This window comes from Vipera ursinii, assembly GCF_947247035.1.
Source record: "Vipera ursinii genome assembly, chromosome: 17".
Lineage (NCBI taxonomy): Eukaryota > Metazoa > Chordata > Lepidosauria > Squamata > Viperidae > Vipera > Vipera ursinii.
This window is the reverse complement of record NC_139530.1, coordinates 2,679,761-2,705,826: the sequence shown is the minus strand read 5'-3', so window position 1 is coordinate 2,705,826 and position 26,066 is coordinate 2,679,761. Positions and strand designations below refer to the sequence as shown.

The following is a 26,066-nucleotide window of genomic DNA, read 5'->3' as shown; positions in this document are numbered from 1 at the left end:
CTTTTATTATTTATTTATATGCCTTATGAACTATTTATGGCATCCAGGGGGACTCTGGGCGGCTTACACCCATTACGGGTTGAGACATTTACATTGTAGTATTATAATTGCTATTATAATTACTGCTAAGCTTGTAAGCCGCCCTGAGTCTTCGGAGAAGGGCGGGATATAAATGGAATTAAAATAAAATAAAATAAAAAATTCCCATCACGACAGCCCGTTGGCTGTGCTGGCCAGTGGTTATCACAACTGGGGTCCAGCCCGCGGCGTCTGATCAGACCTACCTAAGGTATCTTTTATATGGATCATAGATACATAGAGATTAAAGCTTGGGGTTGAATCATAGAATCCTAGGGCTGGAAGGGACCTTGGAGGTCTTCTAGTCCAACCCCCTGCCTAAGGCAGGAGATCCGATTGCATCCTCTCCTCTCTTTCCCAGGACAGGTTTGGGGGCTGTGGTCGTTACCTGCCCCAGACACGTTCAGGACGAGGCATCTGGGAAGGCAGAAGAGATCCAGCCGACTCGCTGGCTAATGATTAACCGAACCTGCCCTGCACGGCAGGCAGGTACGTTAACTGAACACACACACCTTTTCCTCTCATCGGCCTGTGCAGGAAGAGCGGGAGTGTGGAAACTCAGCAACAAACATTTTTCTTCTCTCTTTTCCAACCTGATGAACGAGTTCCCTTCCTTTTTTTAAAAAAAACAACAAAACAACCCCCGCTGACGAAGTCCATCTTAGGCCGGCGGGCTTCCCCGCCACTTTGCCTTTGGCCTCCTCCTCCTCCTCCTCCTCCTCCTCCCTTTGAACTTGTTACCTTGGAGCTGGGAGAAGGAGGCTAAAGAGTCGCCTTGTAATCTCCGGGCCGTCATTATGTAAAGCGTGCGTGGGAGGGGCGGGCCTTTTGGAGAGCCCTGCACAGGGAGAGAAACTGGGCAGGCAAGTGCGGGGGGGGGGGGGGGGAAGGCGAGACGTTGCAGCTGTCCGGAGGAAGAGTGGGGAAGCAGAGTGGGGGACTTGAGGTACGCTCCCTCCCTCCCTCCCTCCTTCTCAGACTCCTTGGTTTTGTAGTACGAAGTCTTCTTCCTGGCTTTGAAGCCAAAGCGAGTTGGGCAACTTCCAACAAGCTCTTACAAGAACAGTTCTGCAGCTTCTAAAGTTGCAACAGCATTTGCCATCTCTCTGTCTCTGTCTCTCTCTCTGTGTGTCTCTCTCTCTGTCTCTCTTTCTCCCTTCCTTTGCTCTGGCTCTGCTAGCAAAGGAGAGCAAGAAAACAGCATCCCACTGAGATCTATGTCGTCCGTTCAGTATTTCACGCATGCTGTTTCTTGCTTAGGTAAGGTGAGTTTTCAACACAGCCGCTTTGGGTGCCCCGTTCACTTAGCTCCAACGGGAGGAACTCCTCGGGCCGGGCTGGGGAACCTTTTGTTTTAAACCTGTTACCTCCTTCCTCTGCAGGGGAGAGGTCAGGCCTGCCTTCTTCCGAGAAGCCAGCCCTTTGGAAGTATTGTCGCTCTTGGGAGAGCGTGGAAACCCAAGGAAGAGCCAGCAAGATTGAGATGAGGTAAGACGGCAGGCTTTGCTTGGCCCAGCTTCCCGATGAGCTTTTAATTTTTTTAAATTTTAAGGGGTCCAGCAGGAAGAAAAATGAAAAAAAAAAGGCAGTACGCTTCTAGGTTGGGGGGAAGGCAGACTTTCTGTATAAGGTTCACAAGAACGGGGCAGTTACCTCGAGTCTGCAGGTTGAGAACTTCAATCACAGCAATTATGCTTCTGAACCTGAGAGGATCTGTATAAGGGATCCATTCAAGAAATCCCAGATTCGGGGGAGCCGCTTAAGCTCCCAAGCACCCTGTCTGGACTTGCCCCATTTATCTCTTTCGGCAGCCTACCTCGCAGGATATTTGTGAAGGTGAAAAGTGCAGGAGGAGACTTGGGCAACTCACTTCAGTCTCTTGAGGCATTTTGACTTTTCCTTGTCGGATACCTCTCTCGCTGTGGGATTCGGGGTTCGGACCAGGTGGGGGGCTCTTGTCGTGGTTTAAATCTGGAAATCTCTCCCATTGCAGGCCTGACTCGGCCCTCTTTCGAATTCAGGTCTTTTGCCCGGAAAGGCACCCTCAAGGAAACTCTCTGACTTTTCCATGAACTGAGGTTTTTCAGGAAAGGTGCCTTAGCTGAATGGTTTAAAGTGTTTGTGTTGTGTTCCGTGGTGTTTTTATTGTTCTGCTCTTTGATGTTTGCCAAGATGGTGTTTTTTCCAAAGTAATAGTTTGTTACGTTTTCACCGAGTAAGGTCATAATAGTCTTTTAAAACGCGACAGACTGTCAACCCTAGAAAGAGAGGTGATGGCAGGCTGAGCTCTTTAGCTCAGAAGGAAGCAGGCAAGGAAGATAAATAAAATCACGCATGTGATCTGTGGAGGCAGAAAGGCATAAGCCCAGACAATTCCCTAAATTACTGTCAAAATATACTGTTTACTGTGGAAGGGAGAGGGAAATTACTTTAAGTACATGGCCAGAGTAATTTCATTTTCTTAATTTTAATAACACGCCAGCGTGGGCGAATTGGAAAGAGATGTAATAATTTTGGTCCTAGCCCCCACCCATTAGTTTTTGGGGTAACAGATTCCGGCGTCCTCTTTTCTGCCCTTGCCTTGATTTATACATACATGCATAAATACACCTCCACATAAATTAATACGGTTGGCTTTATGGAATTCCCTGCTGCCTTTTATTCCCTTCAAAGTCTGTCTACTATCCCACAAACCTCCCTAGCCTCGAATGCTGCTGTTGTCAGGACATCCTTCCATGTTTATCCTCAACTTTCCCTGGTTCACTTTCCAAGCCCTTTCATCTGGGTCTTTTGATTCCTTCCGCTTTTTTCGCTTTTTTCCTTTGCACGGCTGAATAGGCAGCAGCTGCCTCTTGTCCACAAAGCTCCTTGCCAAACAGAGTCACAGGTAATACAGGTGTCCCCTTTCACGCTCCACCTGAGTGCAAAAGAGGCTGTTGGGCAGCTGATGTTCGTTCCTTGGCTTAGGTTGATTCTTGGGTTTGCGGAACTGGGCGTGGGGAACGTTGCTTGGTCAGCGAAAGCAGCCACCAACTGCCACAAGGTGCGGTGTGTGTAGCACGAGCTTTGAGAAAAGAGAAACACGAGCAGAGTTTTTATCGTCACGCGCCAGCTCTGCCGGCTCAGGAATTCTGGGAGTTGAAGTCCACGAGTCATAAAAGAGCCAAGGTTGCCTACCCCTGGCTAGCTGATTGGGGATTGTCCGAATTGGGAGTCGGAGAAGAGAAACAGGAGAAAAGCTGGCTGGGTGACTTTGGATCAGTCACTCTCTGTTAGGTGACAAGCTGATGGGTCAGTTCCTGTCGCAACCAACGCATCAACAGTTGGTTGATCTGGAAAAAGCAGATCCTGCACTTGTGGGAAGAACATTAAGAAGAAAATATGTATTTCCCTGTCTGTGTATTGTTCTAACCTCTTGACTGCAAAAAGAATCATTTCTGTGGATCAGACCAACAAATATTTAATATTGCCTTTGCAACTGCCAGAAGGCTAGTATCTAAGCAGGGAAGTAAGTCTGAAATTGTTGAAAGGCGCATATTAAACCTTACATTGCTTTGCTCTAAAGCTCCTGTTTTTCCAAACCATGCAAACCATTGCCTCCCGTTTAGTTATCCCCTGATGGATAACTAAAATTATATGGACAGATAAGTATAACTGTAACTGTGGCCTATAAAACATGTAATGGGCTGAGTTGCGAAATAGAGAAAGGAATAAAGATATTTTGCTGGCTGGCAAAAGAAAAAATAAAACAGAATAATGCTTACACAGGTAGGCAAAGCAGAAAAAATTAAGAATCAGCCAGCTTTTAAATCTATTTTATAGACCAATGTTGGTGCAGGTACGTGTTCCAATGCAATGCGGATATTATAATATTTCTTACCTGCAGTTTCCTCCCCTCTTTCTCAGCTGCTCTTTGCCCCCAGGAGTGCTGCTCCAAACAAAACAGCCACTGAAATGCTCAGAAAGCATTTTCAAAAAGAAATGGGGTCAGGTGTTCATTTCAGAACACAATTGCTTTAAAAATAACCCCACGAATAGTTAGTGGGGTACCTGGCTCCGTTTCTGAGAAGAGTGTTCAGTTTGCATCTAGATTATTTTAAAATTTTTATGTTTTTATGATTTAATTAATTTTCTAGTCAATGCTGGGTTGTGATGGCAGAAACAGAAGTGATGCCAGCTTAGCATAACATTTCTTTGAAAACATTTTTGACCTAGCATCTCCATTTTTTTTTTAACCTAGTGATTGATGCCTCTGGGAGCCTCTGCAAGTTAGGGTGGAATCCTGCCACTGCCATCGTTTGAGTTTTGATGAAGTCAAGTAAACACAATCTTCCCTCTGACTTCCTTATCCTCCAGCTTTATAATTTTAGGCCCGGGAAGAATTCTGTGTTCTTTTAAATGTCAGTTTTCTTGCTTGATTATACATTCCGATAATTTATTTTGGAACTGGCATGGGAGCGTGTTCCCCGAGGTTTGCAAAGGAGGGTTGGTTGGAAAGAACCACCACCATATCATAATTAAGGTGGAGAAGACGATCATAATTAAAAGCAGCTGCCTTGATCGGATGGCAAGAAGAAATACATGAGTCTTCATCTCAGAGATTCAGTTTTAAAAGTGAATCATTTTAAAAGTGAATTCATTGGCTCACTTTACAAGTGATTCACTCGAGTCATTAAATCAAGTAACCAGACTGAATGGTTGAGTAAGATTAGATGTGCCTCTGAATCAATTCTGATAAGCTTTTCCTTCTAAACCAGCTCGGAAGTTTGAATAACAAATCAAGTAATTACATAAGTTCACCAAATAAGCAGGCTGAAAAAAAGTTAGACCAAAAGTTCTCATGATGAAGACAGCAAAATCACGGCTTTAATCTCAATTGCTGTAGAAGCTGTCAAAATAAGTATTTTTCATGCTTTCTGCTGAATGTCATAGGACCGAAGAAGAAAGTGTGTGCTAATCTTCTGTTGTTTTTCTCCTCAGCTGTTTTACCAACTCACAAAGAAATACCCAGTGAACACCAATGCAACAGAATGACAGAAGCTTTCCTGCTTTAAAAGGTAATATAGATGTGAACTTTATTCGCCACGGGGTCTGGTACTTTTCCTGACACACGGACTGTGTGACCATGGCACTAACCGATCGGATCCCTTGGAATACCTAAGCAGTCTTTTTGCCAAAAAGAAAAGAGACGTTAAAATCCAGACGTTGAATGGAAACTGCACAAAGGCAACTTAACCCAGGGGCAGAACGTGTACTTTGGAGTCTGAATCCCATACCTTGAATTATTGAAGACTTTTTTTTTAACAGATCAGAGAAACGATTTTTCTCTTGATGACCTGGGCAGCTGTTATCAGCCCGAAGGAAAAGCACTAGATAAATATGGCGCAAACAACAGCCTTCCTTCTGACGGTGACATAAGATTGGCAGAACCGAAGATCCTTCTTCAAATGCATCCGTTTTGCAAAGAGGCAGAAAATCTTCAGCTGTGGCGTGTGGCGACTTTGGAAGTCATGTTTCCTGATTTGGGACAACCAGGTGGCCTCTCGCACGAAAAGGATGTGCATCGCCACTCCTTCCTTTCCACAAACGTCATTACGATAGGTAAATTGATTTGATATTACACACATATTACTGTTTTTTTTGTTTGTTTTTTTAAAAAATCTGCAGTGAGGAAAACATGTTGAAGCATTTCAGTTTGCTTTTTTTTTTAAAAAAAACTTCCATATGGGGGCAGCCAAGATAACAGGTTGACCCTTTTAGGTTTCTGGGAATACAGGTAGCCCTCGACTTACAACCGTTCGTTTAGGGACCATTTGAAGTTACAACATCGCTGGGGAAAAAAGGTGACTTTAGACCAGGGATGGGATTCAAATAGGTGAACAACCGGAAGAGTGAGGAAAATTCTCAGGGACGACTCACACCCTGGACGGTACCTCTTTACTCTCCTACCATCGGGTAGGAGATACAGGAGTATAGCCAGCCGTACCAACAGGCTGAAGAACAGCTTCTATCCATGGGGTGTTACGCTTTTGAAAGGGAAATAATTTTATAAACTTTATGCATGATTGACTTGCACGAGGCCGGTGCGTTGTGCAGTTAGCTCACATAGTGTAATAAGATGGAGGGTTTGTGTCACTATAAGTTGGGGGTGGGGGTACGAAGGGACGCTCAACCAATCTCGATGTATACACGGTTGTACTTTGACAATAAAGGTTCATTCATTCAACAGCTGTAATAATAATAATAATAATAATAATAATAATAATAATAATAATAATAATAATAATAATAATAATAATAATTGGAGGGGACCTTTGAGGTCATCAAAAAAGGTCATCAACTGGAGCAAAATTCACTTGGCAACTGTCTGATTTAACCACAGACCATTTTGGGCTGAATTGCGACCGTAAGTGGAGGGCTACCTGTATCTATGGATCAAGAGCCCCAAGTTCTTGCATTCCAGGGTGGGCTCTTGAGTTCCTGGGGTGTAGGACTGCATCCAAAAAAACCCCCGGTGAGTGGAACAGAATGGCTTCCTCCTGTTATTTCTCAGCAGCCCGTAATTTATCAGTGCTTCCTCAAGAGATTCTGCAAGCTTAGAGGTAGGTCAAAGAAGCTTATACTCTGTGCAGGATATAAAATTGCACAGGAGATATTTTTCATGCACGCTCAGGACTATTCATCTCTGTCACGTATAACATCCAGGTGATACGTTGCCTGGGACATTAAGCAGAACTTTCCCAGTGGTGTCACTTAGCATGAAGAAGGTCAGCTACTTCAGCTATCCCTTAGGGCTGTTTTTAATTTTTGAGCGGTATCTGTTGCTTTTTCTAAGTTTTGCTCTAATGTGACTAACATTTTTCCCTTTGGCTCTTTAATTTTCTTGTGAGGAATTCCACCTTGCTCCTGGTTTTTAGGTGTGCCGGTGTGTGCTGTGAGTTACGTATTTATAATTAGTTTCATCATCATCATCATCATCTACTTTTTTAGGGCTAAATAAGTGGTATATGAGCCAACAACCAGCCAACATTAATCATTGAAGTTAGTTGTAACCCGTTCCAGAATACTCCATCCCATTTTCCCTTCATCTGCTTTCCCGCGGTTCTTCTTGCGGTCAGAATTCATAGAGTAAAATCTGCAGTCGGTGGATTTAAATTGATTGCTGCCTTACTTTTTTTTAAGGCAACAATAACGTATAAACATCCTTTTTTATTTATTTAATCTTTCACATCCCTCCCTTCGATTCTTCTTTCTCTTCAAAATCTCAACATGATACCCCTGGGTGACTCTTAGCCTCGCACACTTTGCAGGCCTGTCTCAACGTAAGGGAAAGCTTGAGGGGGGGGGGAAATTAAGACGAAAACGCAGTAAAAAGGAAATAAATCTTCCCCTCACGTGTATACAATGCCATTTTGGTTCTATACAGCATATTTTGTCCCTGGAACATGGGAAAGGATGTATTACTAATATCCCGTTAATCTATACTGTATAGTTTTGGACGTTATATATTATGACATTAGAAAACATTAAGGTCTGCATTTTGGCTGTGCTTCCTTGTTATATTCTCTCCCATCTTGCTCCAGTTAGCTCCTTCGCCACCTTTTTTGCTAAAGTAACTTCTAGAAAATAAATCTCCGTATTGGACAGCTTTCTTTCTCTATATATCTTGTCATGCTCCACGGAAACCCTTAAAGCAATATTTTTCATGGTAGATAAAGCTATCCCTGGATACTCATCATGGTCCCTAAAAACTAGTAACTAGGAAGGTATGGTTAGACCCGTACATAACTGGAATCTGGTTGGTCTCTGGATGTAGATTTACACATTATGTAGACTTTAGGCCTAACTCAGCAAGGATATTCTGATTTTACCGGAGGGTTATTTACTGTACTTTCACAGCTGCTCACATCTGACGGTTCTTAACTTGCTTCTCCTAAACATTGCGTTTTTATTGCCTTCTGCAAGCCAAACTTCAAGCATTGGTTTTACAATGCATAACTTTATAATATAATGCTATACCCAGGTATATTTATTCAATTTATATTGGCGTTTACACTCAGGTAAATCTGTATAATCCATAGCTCTATGCGGTGATTTTAGCCAGATATTTCCCCCACTGTCTGTAATTTTTTAATATATATATATATATTTGGTAGCTCAGTGAATAGAATTCTCTGATTTGGCCACCCTGTACCAAGTCTGTTGCTTGGTTTCGGTTATGTAAAATGGAGACCCTGAGCAGGAAATAACCATGTTGCTTGGGCAGATAGCCTCATGGGTGCTGAATCTCATTTTGAAGTCTGATGGTTAACCAGACTTTGGAGACGGGATGAAATAAGAAAGTTGACGAACCGGACAGGATGATTTTAATAAAAGGCTAGGATACAAGAAAATAAAGACCTGGGAGCAGGCACTTTCTAAACTTAGAGCAGCCCAGACTTTTCCTTCGTGTAACCCGTGACATCATCCCTGAACGTTTCGAAGGAGTCAGAAAGCGCACAAAGGGACAGCATAGGCCCTCCTGGTTGAGCAGGGGGGTTGGACTAGAAGACCTCCAAGGTCCCTTCCAACTCTGTCGTCCGATTCTATTCTAAGGAGTCAGAAATGGAGCAGACATTTTAGTTTCTGCCTAAAATATTGACGGGAACTTCAAAATCCTCTTTATACAACCTTCCCAAAGGTATAGGAGTTGGACGGTCAGAAGGAGACTCTTTAAAAAAAAAAAAAGCAAAACAGAGTCTACGGTTGTGGAGAGGTCAGCTTGCTATAACCTTCAACGCAAGGGACCTGCTCTTGCGTTCCTCACAACCGACTAGGCGAGTGAGACCGAGAAGATGCTTGTGGCCTCCAGGGACAGTGAAGGTGGAATAATGGTATAATTCGACCCAGATTTGGAGACCAAGGAAAAACCCACGGAACTTGTCAGCGGTAAATAAGTTGCAATGTTGTTTTGTTTTTTTAAGTCTCACACTTCTTAATAGCTGGGAATCTCTGGTTGATAGTTCAAGGTTTGGTTTTCTTCTACGTTCTTGTTTCCCGATAGACTCGGCTGGGCTTGGCAAAGAATCCTGGCTGGCAAATAACAAAGTGAGCAATAAGAAAAAAAATTATTTGCGCAGCTGAAGGATTTATCCAATAATTTTCTCGTCTAGCGTGGCTGCCGATCCCAGTAGGCCGTAATAGCGTATTGTTCTGTCAGGTTTGGGAGACATACCTAACTTAACTTTCGGAGTTGCCCTGTTACTATGACCCCAGAAACTGGCTGGTTCTGGTTAGACATACATATCCAGGCCCGAACGGGGCGCTTGGCCACATGCGAAGGGAGGAACGCTCTTGTTACGATCCAGCAACTTTAATCTGTGCAGCATTTTTATGGCGGCTAACCTTTCTTTATTGAGGTCCTGTACACACTTAAGAAAGAAGCATTGACACAACTTATAGAAGCCGGTGGCATAAAGACTGCTTCCTAACAGACACAGCCTGAAGCTCCCAACAGACCAGAACCCACCTGGGTCTTAGTTTAAGCTGAAGTTGCTTTAGAATTTTTTTTTTTTACCCTACCCTTGGTTCAATAGGGTAGTGTCCTAATGAGGTCGCGTTCAACGCCGTCGTTGAAGTGGGGAGTTGTACGTTGAAATTAGGACTCCGAAAGGAATCTTCTGTGGGTTTTCTAGGAGAACAGATGATTGTCCACGACTGGCAAAAAAGGTTATAAAATCTTCCCGATTCGCTTCCCGATCGCCTTGCTTAAGAAATCAAAATTCTGGTCCCAGTTGTGGTTGTAAGTCATGGTTAATCAGATCTGGCAAAATTAATTTCGTCGTAAGTCAGGCAGCAATATGAAGTATGTTTAGACCCCCTCTCTCCCAAATCACAAAAAAATCTGCATAAAGAATCAGATTGTGAGAGAAGCATTCAAAAAAATAGCAATAATAATAACAACAACGTACCCTTAGGAAAAGTGAGCACCCTATGATGCGTCTACATTTTAAAAGTTGTGTTGGAAGGTGAATGCAACAAAGAGCAACCTCGGGGAAACGCACCTTAAAATGGAAGGTTTTCCTTGGGAATTTATCTTAAGTTATTTATACTGGAGGCGGTTGTGTGTACATTAGGAAAAGCTGCGATGTGAAACTGATACACGTTGTGTTGTGAAATCAAGCGAAATAGAGTCTTAGTAACTGGGAAGGATTTATATGGTTTCCATCGACTGTGTATTAGCCATAAGCCACTTATTGTTTTTTTTTCTTCCCTAAATAAAACCGCAACGTGGTATAAATTGCTAAATAGTAACAGGAATAGATTAAACTGGCTTCTTGAGCATCTAGCATGCCACCCTGTTTTAATAAGCAATGCCCTCACAGATCCAAACACTTTTTGATCCTGGGCACTTGAGTTGCTGGCGCGATACGGTTCTGCTCGAAAAACCGCAAACTATCCACCTTTGCAAAACCGAAGAAAGTTGGAAGGCGCTGGGGGTTTATGCGGTCACAAAAAGAGGCTTCCTCTGGGGCAGCTTAACACCATGAGGCCACCGGTGGAGGAGAGGCCTGGGAGCACACGTTGCCTCATCCCTTGTTTTGAAGTCCCCTTCTCTGTTCCTTTAAAACCCGACAATATTCCATTGAAGTGAAGGTTGCCATGGAAACTGACTGGGAAGGGATACAGCTGAGCATCCTCTCTGTGTGAGAAATGAAGAGGTCCTGCAAATGCAGAGGTGGACAGGAAGGCTGAGCCTTATCGGGTGAATTTTAGGGCTGACCACGTCTCTCAAACGAGGTTCTAGTAACTGGGCTCATTTGTCTCAGCCCAGAGGGAGGCAGCTCCGCAGGGATGCTCCGTGCCTCTGTACTTCCGAAGCCAAGCAGATGCTTTGGAGCAGACACGGGCAAGGAGATGACCCCTGGTGTGGTCTGCCTAAAGAAGCTGGACCTTTAGGACAAATACCCATTGAAGCCATGGGAACGTCAGACCGAACTTTTTGGAAGGGAAGTAAACATCCTGTTGGTGTCTCCGTAGCCCAAAGACGCAGCTTCTTTAAGGAGGCACCAGCAGGTTTGGCGAGCACAGCCACACCTGCTCTGGAGCGCTTCCTTACCCTGGGATCTAAATATCTCTGCCGTTTCCAATTATCTCTCGCTTTCCATCTTCTAAAATAATGTTTTCTCTCTTCCCTGTGACACATTTTAGCCCCTTAGTTATAATCTAGCATGCTTCAACAGCCGCGTGATTAACGACAAGGTCAGGTCAGGGGTGGCACCTGCTACAATCATATCCCAGCTTTGATCCAGGAGCGATTTGACACAGGTTTCCACTGAGCCATCAGCTCATCGTAATGCTTGGCTGGTGCTTCCCAATGAACTAAACCTGTTGTTGTTTTTTAATGGTTTAGCGTTCTTTTGAAAGAATACAAATAAGGTGGTGTTTTGTTTTGTTTTAAAGATTTTTTTTTTTTGCCTGCTCACAGACTGGAGTACAGCATCTCAGTGCAGCCATCTGGCTGTTCCAGTGCTATCTTCAAAAGTCATTTAGTCATCACCGAGAGAAGTTGAGCTTCAGAGATGCAACCCAAAGAAAAAAGAACGTCAGTTAAGAAAGCAAAAGGCATTGTTACCGTTTCCCTGTTTGGCTACCCGAATTTGAGCTCCCCAAAAAAATGAGCAGAACAACAAAGAGAGTTTTAATCTATCTTTATGCCATCTAGTCTGAATTTTTGCAAGCCAGACTCCTAGCCTGGCCACCGTTCAATGGCACTTTTGTAACACTGGGTGCATTTCCTATTCATATATATTTTTTTTTGGTGTCTCATTGGAAGTAATTTCTTCCTGTCCTCCACTGTGTCTCCCTTTTTTGCTCTTCCCAGACAGTGCCTTTCTGTTTCCCTCTGTTCCCACACTACCCACCCACCCACCCCCATCCCATCTACCTGGAAGTTAAACTGCACTTTCTTTGAAGAATCTGAGCACCTGTGAGCAGGTGGGCCTCTGCACTTTCCTCTCCACGGCCCCAAGGTAAAGAATGCAGGCTGCGGAGACTTTGTGCAGGCCCAAACCTCAGCTTACGATGGGATTTTACCCCGAGTAAAGAGAACTTCTCTGTAACACACGTTTTATTTCACTTTATTATGGCTCTCCATCCAATTTCTTACATCAGCCCACGCCATCGGATCTCAGAGAGAAGGCTATTATTGACTAGGGATCTACCTTTGGGGGTGGGGGTGGGGAGTTTTCCCAAGAATGCACCTTTTCTGTCATGTCCCAAAGGTGCTTCTTTACGTGTCAACTGCTCTTTATTTTCTCTCTTTGAAGATGTTTCGCTTCTCATCCAAGAAGCTTCTTCAGCTCTGAAAAAGCTTTGGGGAAAAAGCGTCTTTGGCACAGCCGTGACCTGGATGACTGAGAATCTCCCTAGGCTTCTCCGTCACGCAACATCCTTTTCCCCCAAAATCAGGACGATAGAAGTGAATGGTGCTCTGTTTGTGCCATGCAGCTGATCCTCTAATGTCATTTAAGGAAACCTCTTGTCCTTCTGTTGGGGGGCGGAGGGTGGGGGGCGGGAGGAAAAGGGTTTGCCATCCGAATCCACACTAGCGGGACAATCCCTGTGATCTCGCCTAGGAAAGATACCTTGGCCTTGCCTTTCCGGCACAGGTAACTGCATATTTCCCTCTTCCTTTTGAAATAGATTCTGTTCTTAACTAGGCTAATACCTCCACTTGGAAGGGGGATTAGAGGAGAGGAGGATTAGGGTCAGAGACGGGATCGGAATTTCAGAGCAATCCGGAAGGAAGAGGTGCGTCCGCAGATGAAAGTCACCTGGGTCCATGTTTCCCAAAACAAGTTAAATTAGGCAACTCAGGATTAAACAGAGACATTCGCTTGAGGTGCGTCATCCAATTTGTGGTCGCCCTTTGCCGAGTCTGGGAATGATAGCACTGTCTGCTATGCTGTCTTTTAAAAACCCCAGTGAAAACTCTTGATGGTTTGTTTATGAGTAGTAGTATCCTGGGGGGAGGTGAAGGAGACATCCCATATTTAGCTGTGTTGACTTGCTGCAAAATTGCACACAAAATAGGAAGAGTATCGGAGGCAGCCTGTTTCTCTGGCTCATGAGTGTTTGCCGTGGAAGTAGACAACCTGTTTGGTTGCAAGGGAGGGCCATTAAGAGGCTGGACGTTAGCAGCTGCCCTGAAAAATTATTTACTGCCAGGTTCCCCTTTGCAGCCCAAGAGTAGATAGGTGGATTCAAAATTTTGTATTAATTTAGTTTAATTTAATTTTTTTGAAAAAGGGCACACAACGGACGCTATAAGCTTTGCAGACCTTTGAGGCGTTCATGCCCATTCCGCTACCGTAGTTATTTCTTACATTTGGATACCTCCAAATCGTCAGGGACTCTTTAAGAGTTATCACAGTTGATAATTAAAAGATCTAATTAACCCCTGAAAATTGAGCCACTTAACCGCATTCGGTTTTATTGAGTTGCAAGTTCTTTGAGGTTTTTACACCTGCTGATCAAATAGCATTTTTTTTTGTTCGCATTTTTATTTCTCTTGGCATTCGTAAAATCTCACTTTGAGCCGTCTTGCCTCCTGATATAAATAAATTATAAATCGTGTAACTAATGCAATAAGCTGCCAGCCTGTGTGAGTTGCCCATCAAATGGGATGTTACTGCTGACCTAAAGTTAACCTGTCTCATCAAATGCAGTTTCCAACCTTGGTTTAGCAATCAAAGAACTCTTTCTGGAAACGGAGATGTGGCTTATACTGCATAGCCATGTATCCTAGGTAACAAGCTGTTATCATCTAGAGCTGTTGAATTGACTTTTTTTTGGGGGGGAAAGAAAGCTAGTCTAAGAATGTAGGGAACAATCTGTTGATTTCTGTCAAGGCTTTGGCATGACGTCCACCCCTCCATCCTGAAAAACAGTCTGGCAGGGTGACAAACCAAGTTACACAAACTCTCTCCCTCATCGGCTATATGTGGGATATGGTGGACCATAATGGATGAGTCGCAGCCTAGGAGATAGAAGGTTTTCTTCACCAGTTCCCAAGAAAGGGGGTCAGCCTAGTTTCCGAAGCACCAAAAGGAAGGCAAGACGAGAACAGATGGAAACTAATAGAGGAGATATTCAACCTAGAACCAAGGAGGGGAATTCTTGGCGGTAAGAAAAATTAATCAGTGGAACAGCTTGCCACCAGAAGTTGTGGGAGCTCCGTCACTGGAGGCTTTTAAGAAGAGACTGGACAACCATTTGACTGCGATGGTGTGAGGTCTGCTGCTTGAGCAGGGGGTTGGACTAGGAGACCTCCAAGGTCCCTTCCGGCTCTGCTGTTCCATTATCCACCAGCAGTTTGCTAGAAGGTTGGAAGGCAACGAAGGTCCAAACTTAGCAAGATCAGGGCTTCAGACCCCCCCCTTCCCGGTTGCAATCCTTGAACCAATTCCGAAAGGCAGGAGAAAGTCGAGAGAGATTTTTCAGGGCAGCTGCGGATGCTCAGAAGTCCTCAGATGCTCGTGGTTGGGTTGAGAAAAATTCTACCTGCCCCCACGCAGGAGACCTGTTGCAGTTAAGAGTGGAAGGTCTTACATGCCATCATTTTCTTGACCTACGGAGAGGCGTGCCTGTTCCACTTCTCCACTTCTCCAGAATTCCTGGTTCTTGCGAACTGTCTTGGCAGATTCTCAGAGGTGTGGAGGACGGGCACAGCTTTCGGATGCTGCTGCAGGGATGGATGCCCTTAAGGCGCCGCTTCCGTAACGCATCCGTAACGCATGCTTTGTGGAGGACTGCAGAGGGCAGCAGCGTCCTGGAATTTGACGAGTGCCGGGCTTACTGCATTTCCTTGGAGGAACCTCTGTCCCACTTCTGCATCGGAGCGAGTCTGTATCTAAACACAATCATCACTTGTCCAAGATGGTATAGGTTTCTCCTGCTCAAGCAGGGGGGCTGGACTAGAAGTCCTCCAAGGTCCCAGCTCTATTCTATTCAGTATATGACAACAGTGAGACAATGGAGCCTTCTCCAGCCCATGACTCAGAACCGATCTGATACTAGAAGGAGAGATACGTTCGTTCTTCTACGTACGGGTGAATCAGATAGGTTACTAAAAGGCATTGGCTGTGCTCATTGCTTACACACACACACACACACACACACACACCGACTCTCAAAAGCAACTTGAAGAGTGTCCATCTAAACTGGCCTGGAAACCAGGAACAAGCAACGTCAGTTAATCCCTTCCTTGCTCCAAGCTGCCGTACAGCTGAAAGAAATGGGGAATAAATGGATTGTAGTCTACATCTTTACTTTTATCCTCTATTCATTTGCAAAAAAAAATCATAATAATTCTTATGCAACAGATCTGCAAAGCCATCCAGCTCTCTTTCCCCTTGAGAGAACTGCTGATGGGTCCAAATCCTGGAAAACAAGGTAGGGTTTTCCCCTACAATAAATGAGAGAAAGAGCTCCCACGAAGTCACAGCGGTGCCACGAAAGCACCCGTGTTGTTCTGGGTTCAAGCAAATCACACGTGGAGCTGGTCCCAGACTGACAAAAGAATCTTCCTTGTGTGCCTAGAATATGGGGCAGTGGATCCCAGCGGTGGGTGAAGAGAAAGTCTCCCTGGCTGTGGAAAAAAAAATCAGCAAAACAGAAAGAATGCAAAGGCTTTCTGGGGGGAAAAAGCAGCCTTAATAGCTCTGGCAAAAACAAAAAACGCAAAACCTAACCCTATGCATATAAGTAGACGCTTTGCACCGTTTTTCTCAGGCCGTGCCTAAGTGTGCCATTTTCACAGCTTGAGGTAACAAATTCCATTTCTGTTATCTGTGAGGAGAGCTAGCTCTGGAAATATTCGGTCCCCACCCTTCTTACTGCTAAGAGGTTTGTGGCGCAACTTCTTGTGTCTTTTTAGATCACGCAGAATTGGACAGGGTTCTTTCCCCCTCTTAAACAGGGCCAGGTTATTCAGAAGCCACGTCCGATATTACAGCCTGTAATTAGGTTTTCCCCTCTGCTGTCGAGGTGCAACATGGCCCCGTATTCCTCAGACTTCTGCAGGCTAACCAGCTCGTACTTTATAGGATATCTCCCGTCTGCCCGTTTCCCAACTACCCCGTGGAGGTTTCACTGGAAGATTGCTCAGGTCCAAAGACCTAATAAGATCCCAGGCCAAGTAGGACGATGAGCCTAGTCTAGAATGACAGAATAACTGAGTTGGAAGGGGCCTTGGAGGTCTTCTAGTCCAACCCCCAGCTCGAGCAGAGACTTATCATATCATTTCAGACAAGTGACTGTCAAGTCTCTTCTTAAAAACCTCCATTGACGGAGCACCCACGATTTCTCGTGGCAAGCTGTTCCACTGGTTTATTGTCCTCACTGTCAGGAAATTTCTCCTTAATTCCAAGTTGCTTCTCTCCTTGGTCAGTTTCCATCTGTCGCTTCTTGCCCTGCCTGCCCTCAGGTGCTTTGGAGAAGAGGTGGAACAAACACACACACACACACACACACACACACACACACACACTCTTCTTGGTGACAGCCCCTGAGATATTAGAATGCCAGATCTCACTTGTATCTTAAAATGCTATAATTAAATCGGCATAGACAATTAGCGACAGAAATAATGTGCGACAGAAATAATGCTTCTCTTCAAAAGGCCTTTTTCTGACTTAAAAACATTTCAAAAAAGAATTCCTACCAGAGAAGCACTCCGGTTTAGTGTTCCTAATGCCACTCGGGATGGGTGGGTGGGGTGATATAAATTTTCTTCCCTCCCACATTTTTCCTTCATTTCTGTCTAGAGTCTACCTTTGCTCCCCCCCCCCGCCCCCAAGGTTTGGAAAGGTAGGACTGCATTTAGGAATTGTAAATAACTAATTAACAGCCTGCAGACTCCCAGAAATATTTTTATGGTTCTCTTGCCATAAAAATATTCAGTAGCTACGTAACTGGGGAGGGGGGGTGTTGGTTGCATCCTTTCTTCCTAGTGTGAGTGTTGAAATCTTGCTTGCGTTGTGGAAATATTTGGGACTCTGAACCGCATCCGAGGTGCACCATGGTAACCAGAAATTCTTGGAAGGGACTGAGAAATGAACGTAAAAACTTCCAGTGCTAAATTTCTGAAAGAAAAATTGGGGTGGGGGTGAGGGTGGTAAAAAAAGAAGGTCATTTTTCTGCAAAGAATCCCAAGTTGGATTTGCTAAAACAGAACAAGTTTTTTTTTTTAAAATGACCGGCAAAATGTTTGGATACAGATAAGCGCCTTGTTAACCCTTAAGAAAACCCAGAGTTCTTAAGCAGAGAGTTTAATGGGCTTTCCACCTTAGAAAATCTGTAGTCAATTGCACTTTTTATGTTTAGGCTACTGCAGAGGAGAACGAATACAAAGATTCAAATCAAAATTTAAACTCAGGAAATCACCCGCTGGGTTTGTTTTGGTCTGAGTAAGAGGAAGCAAGTCTTCAAAATATGATTTCCCATTTTTCTATCAGAAGGGCGATAGTTTATTTTCTCTTTTCAACTTCCTGGGGCTTAATCCTTTTCCCCTCCTCTTTTTTTTTCTTTTTTCCAAACAATCCCAAAGTGGCTGACAGCGTCTGATCAATAAATCATCAAACCTTAAGTGCCAGATGGAACAAATTAAAGCAGCGGAGATAATCAGTCACATAAAAATTGGCACTGGATGAAAGTATTTGTCTTCTCCTTTTGACAGACTCCAGGAATGAGTTAATAAGAGTATGAGAAGAAAAGGTAGAATGTTAAGGGAGATCTAACATTTGGTAAATTGGGGAAAGAAAAGCTAATAAAAGATGCTTTTCGTTTGGCAAAAACGACAACAAAAATCAGGAAAAAAATCAGCAACCTAACCAGGGATGCAGGATTCCATAGCATCGCCTAAAATGCAAATTCTGCCACTACCCACAACAGTTCTCAGGTTAGCGTAACGTGGGAAGGAAGTATTTTAACACTTTTTAAGGAAAGGAGAGTGAATTTTAAAGGGGGAAACCTTAATATGGTAAGCCCAGCTTCATTCCTGTCTTCAAAAAGACCTGTCATATGGCTTAGAAGAAGAATAAAGTGTGAAGTGGTGTAGCTTTAAAGGAGAATATTTGTAGCTCAGGGTTAAAATAACGGCTCCTCGATGCTCTCTGAGCTTGGTTGCTTTCTTGCAGACCTTTCATTACCCAACTAGGTAATAGCATCAGTGCTATTTTGAGTAGTTTGGGCAACAAAACAACCAAAGTGAGAGAGGAACAAGGGCTTCTCATTTATGTAACTGTCCTCCGAGACTCAGTATTGGTTAAAGTCCCCGACTAGACAGTGGTAGCTGTTAGCCCCACTCTAGGCCTGAAGTCAGATGGGTGGCTTTGGGCCAGCCCCTTTATCAGCCCTGAGAAGTAGGTAATGGCAAACCACTTCGGCCGCTCAAATCCTCAAGGACCGGATGCAAATGCAAAGAGTTTAAAACACGAACGCCTGCTCAAATCAAGCAGCAAAAGGATGGTGGTTTTACAGCTTTTCTCAAGGATGAGAGAGGGGAAGGCAGCTAGGCTGGCCCTTGAAAGAGAGGGCATTTTTATATTTCTTTTGCAGTCAGTAAATCTGGAGAGGCCTGTAATGGAAGAGGCTGGCCCTCAAATCGTCCAGCTCTCCCAAGACCTTTCGGGCCTTCAAGGTCAACCCAGAGATATTAAATTGTGGCCGGCAAGCACTTGGCACCCGGTGAGTAATCTAGCTGTTGCCCCAGTTGCAATTTCTGGATGTCGTTCAAAGGTGGACTCACACGCGGCTATATGTACTTCAGGCTGTGTGGAGGCAGGGGGGATGAGGAGGAGGAAGAGGTTAGGGCAGGGAGAAGTGCAAAAAAGAGCACCACGGTCGTTTCTGCCTCTTAGTCTGGGCGAGTGAGCGACCCCCAGCTGGAGAATAACTCTGCCTTCTAAATTTGAGAGGGAAACTCTTTCAGGTCCTCCCCATAACCTCCGAACCGGATCGAGAGATTTTCGACATTCCTGAGCACACAAGAGTCGAGAACAAGAGTCACGTTGTATGTTTGTGGCAAGCGAAGGGTCGGATTGGTGCTTGGAGATGACCTCAGATGGAGTTGAGTTGAGTCAACAGCTGCTCGGGGCCCCACTCTTCTTCAGCTTGACCTCGTTGGGCTGAGAAAGGCCCACTGATTCGACTTTTCTCAGCCACTGTTTTTTCTTCCATTTCAATCTGCAGCCGAGCTCTTTGTCTCGAAAAATTCACCTTCCAATGAGGGACCAGATACCGTATGTTTAATCTGGAGACGACCCAAAGAAATTTGATAGCCCATTCTGAATAGACCATTATCTATCTGGCAGATAACACAGACACTCCTTTGCACAAAGTCTAAACTTTCAGGAGGGTAAACTTTGATTGGATACAAACAACCTCTGGATGATAACAGCAATAGGACAATTAGGTGGGTCAACTCCAGTGTTTGTGTTAGAGGTCTTGAAATAAATATAAGGCAGCCATCAGATGGGTGTGATTATGGATAGTTGCCTGTGATATTTTACTGCTCCGTCTCTTATTCACACGACTTCTGTGTGTTTCAATCTTGGTTAATAAGGCAGCAAAGTAGGGATGGCTTTTGGTTGAAGATCTTCTCTCTGGGTTTGCTATCCGTTCATTTAATCAAGCAATATATTAGCGTGTCTGTGCTTAAGCTGCAATTTATCTGGTGCACTCTGAAGTTTAGCAAAGTATATTTAGGAATCCTCTGTATTATTCATCACTTCTCTGAAATGAACTTGGGGGGGGGGCAGAGAGAGAAGAGGAAGGAAGGCCGAGGGTAGAATTTAACTCACCAAGTGGGGAAAAAAAAGTTTTAAAATGGGGTGACCGTTTGCCTTTGATCTGAATAAAAGTAGGGGGAAATAGCAAAACCGCTTAGACTTATATAACGCTCCATTGTGCTTTCGCAGCACTCTCTGAGCGGTTAAAGAACAATTTACTAGTTGTGCAAACGCAGTGGTTTTCTGGGGGGGGGGGAGGGAAAAACCATCCTTTGTCAAAAGCTCTACAAAATATAGAACTGTTCAGTTTTATCCTTACCATACCACTCTATTTCAAAGTTAGAACAGAGGAAGCATATTAAAAATAGGTGCAATTATAAAATGACACTTATTTTATCTCTTTGATGCTGAAGTCACCGAGGAGCATCAGCAAAGCAAACACCTGGTTGCTATAAAAAGAGCGATCCTGTTAGAAAACGAGAGACATAGATTTTGGGGGCCGATTGAATCCTCACTTAAAATTATCTTGTTGGCTCATCTTCGGTTAATCACTTTGTAATTATCTTTTTGCGTTCTCTAAAAAAACCACAATAGACAAGCACCATCCTGCTAGGGAGCACCCGGTCGCTGGTGCTTTATATGAGAATGCGTAAGATAATTGCAAAGTAATTACCCGAAGTGGAGCCAATAAATGAAAACTTAAAGCCACAGAAGAAAACATTTAATGTAGTTACCCGACCTGTGTTTACCAGATAAAGCATACTGATTACAGACGCCACCTTATGTAACCGCCCTCCGGTTAAAACAGAAGGAGGAAAATTGATCTTAGTGTGCGTCAGTTTTTTTTATTATTATTATTACTATTGTTTCATTTCAGTTCCGTGATGTTTAAGGCTTCTTCTAAATCTAAAACTGGGTTTTAGATTTACTCTTGGGGCTTGAATTTAATTATTTGTTTTATTTGTTTTTAACTTTTTGTATCCGTGGTTTTAACTGCCCTGTAAGCCGCCCTGAGTCCTACGGGAATAGGGCGGTATACAAATCCAATAAAATAAATAAATAAAGGCTTCTTCTCCCTTCTCTGCCTAGAGAATTTGGAAATGCGTAGGGGGTGGCTGGAATGTGCAGAGTTTGCTTTTGCGAGACTTTCGACAGAATCCTGGTCAAACGTACCGTCCCATCAAGACTCCGGTGTGTCAACCTTTTTTTTTTTTTTGGCAGGGATGTGTCTGATGCGCTTATCTTCTCCTTTCGCCGGTGTTATGCTTGGCCTGCCCTCTCAGCTGCATTTAGACATCAAGCATTTCTGGCTGGGTGCAATGCTCTGAACCATCAGTCAATCAAGGCTAAAAACCTCTTGAGAGGTAGCACGCTTAAGTGTCTGCCTGGTGGGCGCATCCTTCTTCTGTCTGTGCTGAATTTTCACACCTAGCCAAGAGTCCTGAGAACAGATGTGGCTGATGAAATAAAGAAAGCCTAATTCAACCCCTTCGTAATCTTTTTTAGAGGTCTGGGGGTGTAGTATAGGCGCTTAAAAAGAGCTTAAGCCTACGAGCTATAAATGGATTGTTAAGATTGGCAAAAACGGGAACGTGGGAACTACGGTAAAAGCTTTCCTCGCCGCCAGCCTGCTTCTGCCCCAGGTTCCGATAAAGCTGGCTGAGGCATTCTGGGAGTTGAAGTCCACAAGTCTTAAAAGTTGCCAAGGTTGAGGACCCCCCCCCATCTAGAAGGAGAGCAAGGTCAGAGAGAAAGGGGACAGCTCTCATCTCTCAATGCTAAAAAAACAAACAAACAAGGCGGTGGGTGGGGCTTTGACGGAATGGGAGGAGCCTGAAGTCCCCCAGCCCAATCCATTCCTGGAAGGATCTTGGAGCTGCAGGGCATGTTTGAGTGGAGAGAATGAATATCATCGCAATTAGGCAAGCCACTCCCTGGTCCTGGTCAGAAGCAGGTATCCCATCTCCCAAGCTGCTCTTTAGAGACTGCATCTATGCCTGAAGCTCACCCTCTCTTTAAATAAACATATTAGACAATAGTAATTGCTGGAATGCAATCAGTCTGTTTAAACCAAATCAACACATGGCATCCAAAGTAATTTTAGAAGAGCCACCTTTTTTTTTTTTTACTCTTGAGCATCTGTGGCTTAAAATATCTTGCTCTTCCTAATAAAATGAAGAAGAGGTGGAAGAGAAATTGCCGCTGTATCTAAACTGACCCCGTTGTTGTTGTTGTTGTTGTTAAAATTGGAAGGCTGATAACCTGGAGTTTGGGGCCGTCTAAGGCGTTTGGTGGTCTAAGGCTGAGAAGCTGTCCTGCCTGCCTCCCAAGTCCTAACCACTTCTTCAGCGCATTTCTTTGAAGGCGTTTGGCTTCCCATCCAGGAGGCTTCTTCAGCTCTGACTGGAGGGTGGGGGAATGGAAGGAGGTTGAACAGTGGAGGGACACAGGGCGGAAAAGCACAGTCCTTTCAGCGGTGCCAAGGAGGCTCCACACCCGAGGGGACAGGCAAGCCTCCAAGCGGCCTCCTCGGCTCTCTAAAAGGATGCAAATGACCAGCTTGTCTGCAAGGTAGATAAATCCTTCCATTCCCCCACCAGCTGAAGGACCTCCTGGGATGAGAAGCAAAAGGTTTTCAAAAGAAAAACGAGAGAGTCCAGCTGCCTCTCTCCAAAAAAAGCACCTTTGGATTTTCTGGCTTTGATTCCTCCTACCTGTCTTGGGATAGGTGTTAAATGACATTTTCAGAGTCCTGCTAAGCCTCCAGTTCTGGTCTTTCCGGAGTCTGCAAGCGGTGACCACAGTTGGCTACACCTCTTCACAGTGTCCTGGGCTCCGCTGCTTCCTCCTGCGTCCGTCTCCTGCCGGGGACCTATAAACTCACCTGCCTGGATGGTCGCATCCTCGTTCCACCCCCCCCCCCCCGCTGATTGCCTGCATCCCTTTTAACACCTGTCATTTAGAAGGCTTAGGGACTTTGCGGGTCTCCATCAGGCTGTGAGCCCTGGGGGGGTCTCAAGCTTCCAGGGAGGGGCGTCACATCCCCAACTGGGGAAAGGGGGGGGGAAGAATCTCTCCACTTGGCAAGCATTCATCAGCACCAGAGGAGGAAGAAAGAAAGAAAGAAAGAAAGAAAGAAAGAAAGAAAGAAAGAAAGAAAGAAAGAAAGAAAGAAAGAAAGAAAGAAAGAAAAAGAAAGAAAATAGTGTCCGACTGATTTTGCCAAGTCACCCCTTCCTTCCTTCTCTCTGCTTGGTAACCCCTCAGTGGCGGAGCTGAATAAATGGGATGAAATTTAAACTACCTTCTCAGGCGGTGCCAGCTCTGACTCGCGAGCTCCAGCACAGGGGAATGAGAGAGAGAGAGAGTGAGAGAGAGAGAGAGACAGACAGAGAGAGAGGAGCATGCAAGAGTATTTATATTCCAACCTAAGCAACTGAGCAAGAGCACCAAAAAAAAAAAAAGTCCGGATCTTGGAGAAGACATGGAGTTAGGAGTCCTTCCTCAAAAGCACAGTAGGTGGATTTAATCTTTCTTGTGTTGGATTGCTGACATCTATGTTTATTTACTTATGGGTTTACTCAGAAGGCTGCCAGTAGACCCGGCAGGTTTTTATGTTTGTTTATTTCCCTCCCTCCCCCGACCCCCCCCCCCAAGCTTGATATCAGTGAAAGGCCAGTCTGTCTGTCTTTCCATCCATCCATCCATCCATCCATCCATCCATCCATCCATCCATCCATCCATCCGCCTCTACATATGTATTCGAGCACATCTTTAAAAGTACAGGCATGCATTTGGTTTCTCTGCTGATTTATTCATGGTATCAACATGTGAGCTGGCTCTCCCCCCCCCACTCCCAATAGATACTGGTAAGGTTTTCTTTCAGCCAGAGATGGGTAATTGGTTCTGAATATGGGCTGCCTTACACTCTGTTGTGCTGACCACCCATCGGCAAAGTTTTGAGTGTGTGTGTGTGTGTGTGAGGGGTTTACTAAATAACATTGGCCACCAAGAGAAGAACAGAGCAGTGCTAAAACAAACAGACAAACAAAAAGATTGGGAGGGGGAGGCACTGAGAGAGCTGCAACTTCTCCCCATGTTTGGGGCAGGGCTGGGCTACACTTTCCAAGTGTGCCGGATGAAAAAACGTGCCTTCCAAACTTTATCCGCGGGGTGGGGGGGGGGAGAGGAGAAGGGGGGGAAGAACGCTTTAGCGTTGTGACTGTGAGGCGTTGGGGAAAGGAGGGGTAGACGTGTGCCGTTGGATCGCATCCTCCACAAATTTACTGCGGCAGTCGGTGCTGTTTTGAGTTGGGGTGGGGACAGTTTGCTCAGCCAGGGTGACAAGGAGGCTTTGTGCACAGCGTATCGTTGGCTGTGCGTGTGGGTTTTTGGGGGGTCATTTCCTCGCCTTGTCTAATGCCCGAACGATCACGGAGTTTTCTTTTTCCTGCATTTCTGTACGTGGGGTCTGCGTGCAAGTGAGACAATGGCAGGAAAGTGCTGCATCTCCAGGGCTGGCTCGGGAACGTCTGCCTCCTCGCCGCTTGGCAATTTCACCCAGCCTTTTGGCCGGCGAGGGCTTATACGGTGCATCAGGTGAATGAGCATCCAAAGCACCTGGCGGCTGAGTTGCAGCTGCCCCCGCCTGACCGCCTTCCCCATCAAGAGGGGAAGGGGGGGGGAAATTACTGCAGGGAGAGAAAATTCAGGACGACTTACTGCTCAAAGGATTGGAGATGTTGACCACCCAGATCACTTTTCCTCCCCCTCCCTCCACCCCCAATATGTCTGCAGAGAGATTTTATTTTATTTATTATTTTTTTTAAAAAAGCCTTGGAAACAGATCTGGATTTATAACGTACCGTTGGCTGTGACATTCCCCCTTGCTCTCCTTCACAATGACTCTCTTATCTGGAGATGTTGTCAAAGTCTGGGCAACTCAGAGAGGAATCTGCCAGTCCCGGACAGTGTGATGGGTCTTTGTGGGTGAAGGAGGAAGGAAGACACACCCCCACCCCAATGTTTTGAGAAGACAAACATCCCCGTTAAAATAACCCCCTCTGAAAAGCAGACCAGTGCTGACTCTCAGAGATGAACCCCCTCCCCCTTGTTTTGGCTCTGCCTCCCTCCACCCTGCAGGATTTGGCCCTTTGAAGATCTAGTGCAAAGCGGGCACCAAAAAAAAAAAAAAAAACCAGAAGGAAAAACAGATCCTGATCTTTTTTTTTTTTGTACAGATGTAAAAACCGCATTTTAAAACAGCCTCTTGAGCTCGCCTCCCTCAAGTTCAGCGCCAGCCTTCGCCTCCTTGATTTTGCTTTCGGTGGGATTTGTTTCGCCTTCAAATCAAAAGAGGGGCGTCCCAGAGAAATCGACAAAAATGTAACTAAGATCCAATCCGAAGCAGATCTTGGGTCAGGGCGTTTCGGGAGGAGAAAGCAACAGGGTCAAAAAAGCTGCCAAGCACATCAGTTCGCATTGACAGATCTCACAACTTGTTATTTTCATTTGTTTGTCTGTTTGTTTGTTTATTACCTGCCCATCTCCAGTGGGCTCTGGGCAGCCAAGACATTGTTCCTTTGGTTACTTAACCAGCTTCCCCAACCAGGGATTGTTCTCCAAGTGCGTAGGCCTTGATTCCTAGAGCGTCCCAGCCAGCTAGGGGCATTGCAAGGAACTCTGGGAACTGTAGTCTGGAGAGGGCCCATCTCTGAGAAGTTTGCCCAGCCGTAGGTTATTTGGGAACCCCGCCCTCCCTTTTTGCACATTATGACTGCAGGTTTGTTCTTTTGTCACCAACTGTTATTTCTCTAGCTTGAGATAATACACTTTGAGATACCGACCACCCTTTTTTGTGTCCTTGTTGTGCTGCTTGCGGTGTATCTAATTTCTGTTCTGCCGTAAAGAAGAGCTGGGCTTTCCCCCCCCCCACTTCGGTGATGCGTACTTGTCTTTTTGCGTTTTGTTTAAATCCAACGCTCAGGTTGGCTACCCCACAGCCTTCTCTTATTTTACTTTTTTATTATTTTTTAAGCAAAGAGGTTTAAACCAGAATGGAGGGAACGGATGCCTCCGAGCGCTCTTTCTTCTTAGATTTTTTTTTTATATACACTGCTGAAAAAAATAAAGGGAACGCAAGATAAGACATCCTACTATTAAATACAGTACATTGTGTTGTTTAAGTGTTCCCTTTATTTTTTTTTGAGCAGTATA

General features: G+C 44.8%; 1 protein-coding gene across 1 annotated transcript in view; it reads left to right on the top strand.

The window, feature by feature from the left end:
- Nucleotides 1-1,033: 1,033 nt before the first annotated feature.
- LOC310648107 (1-phosphatidylinositol 4,5-bisphosphate phosphodiesterase eta-2-like) overlaps nt 1,034-26,066 on the top strand; it is a 106,534-nt gene continuing 81,501 nt past the window's right edge. Inside the window, exons 1-4 of the mRNA XM_083375810.1 lie at nt 1,034-1,343; nt 1,461-1,566; nt 5,059-5,135; nt 5,386-5,679. Coding sequence (XP_083231936.1) covers nt 5,099-5,135; nt 5,386-5,679 — 331 coding nt within the window. The 5' untranslated portion in view covers nt 1,034-1,343; nt 1,461-1,566; nt 5,059-5,098. The remainder of the gene's footprint in view (nt 1,344-1,460; nt 1,567-5,058; nt 5,136-5,385; nt 5,680-26,066) is intronic.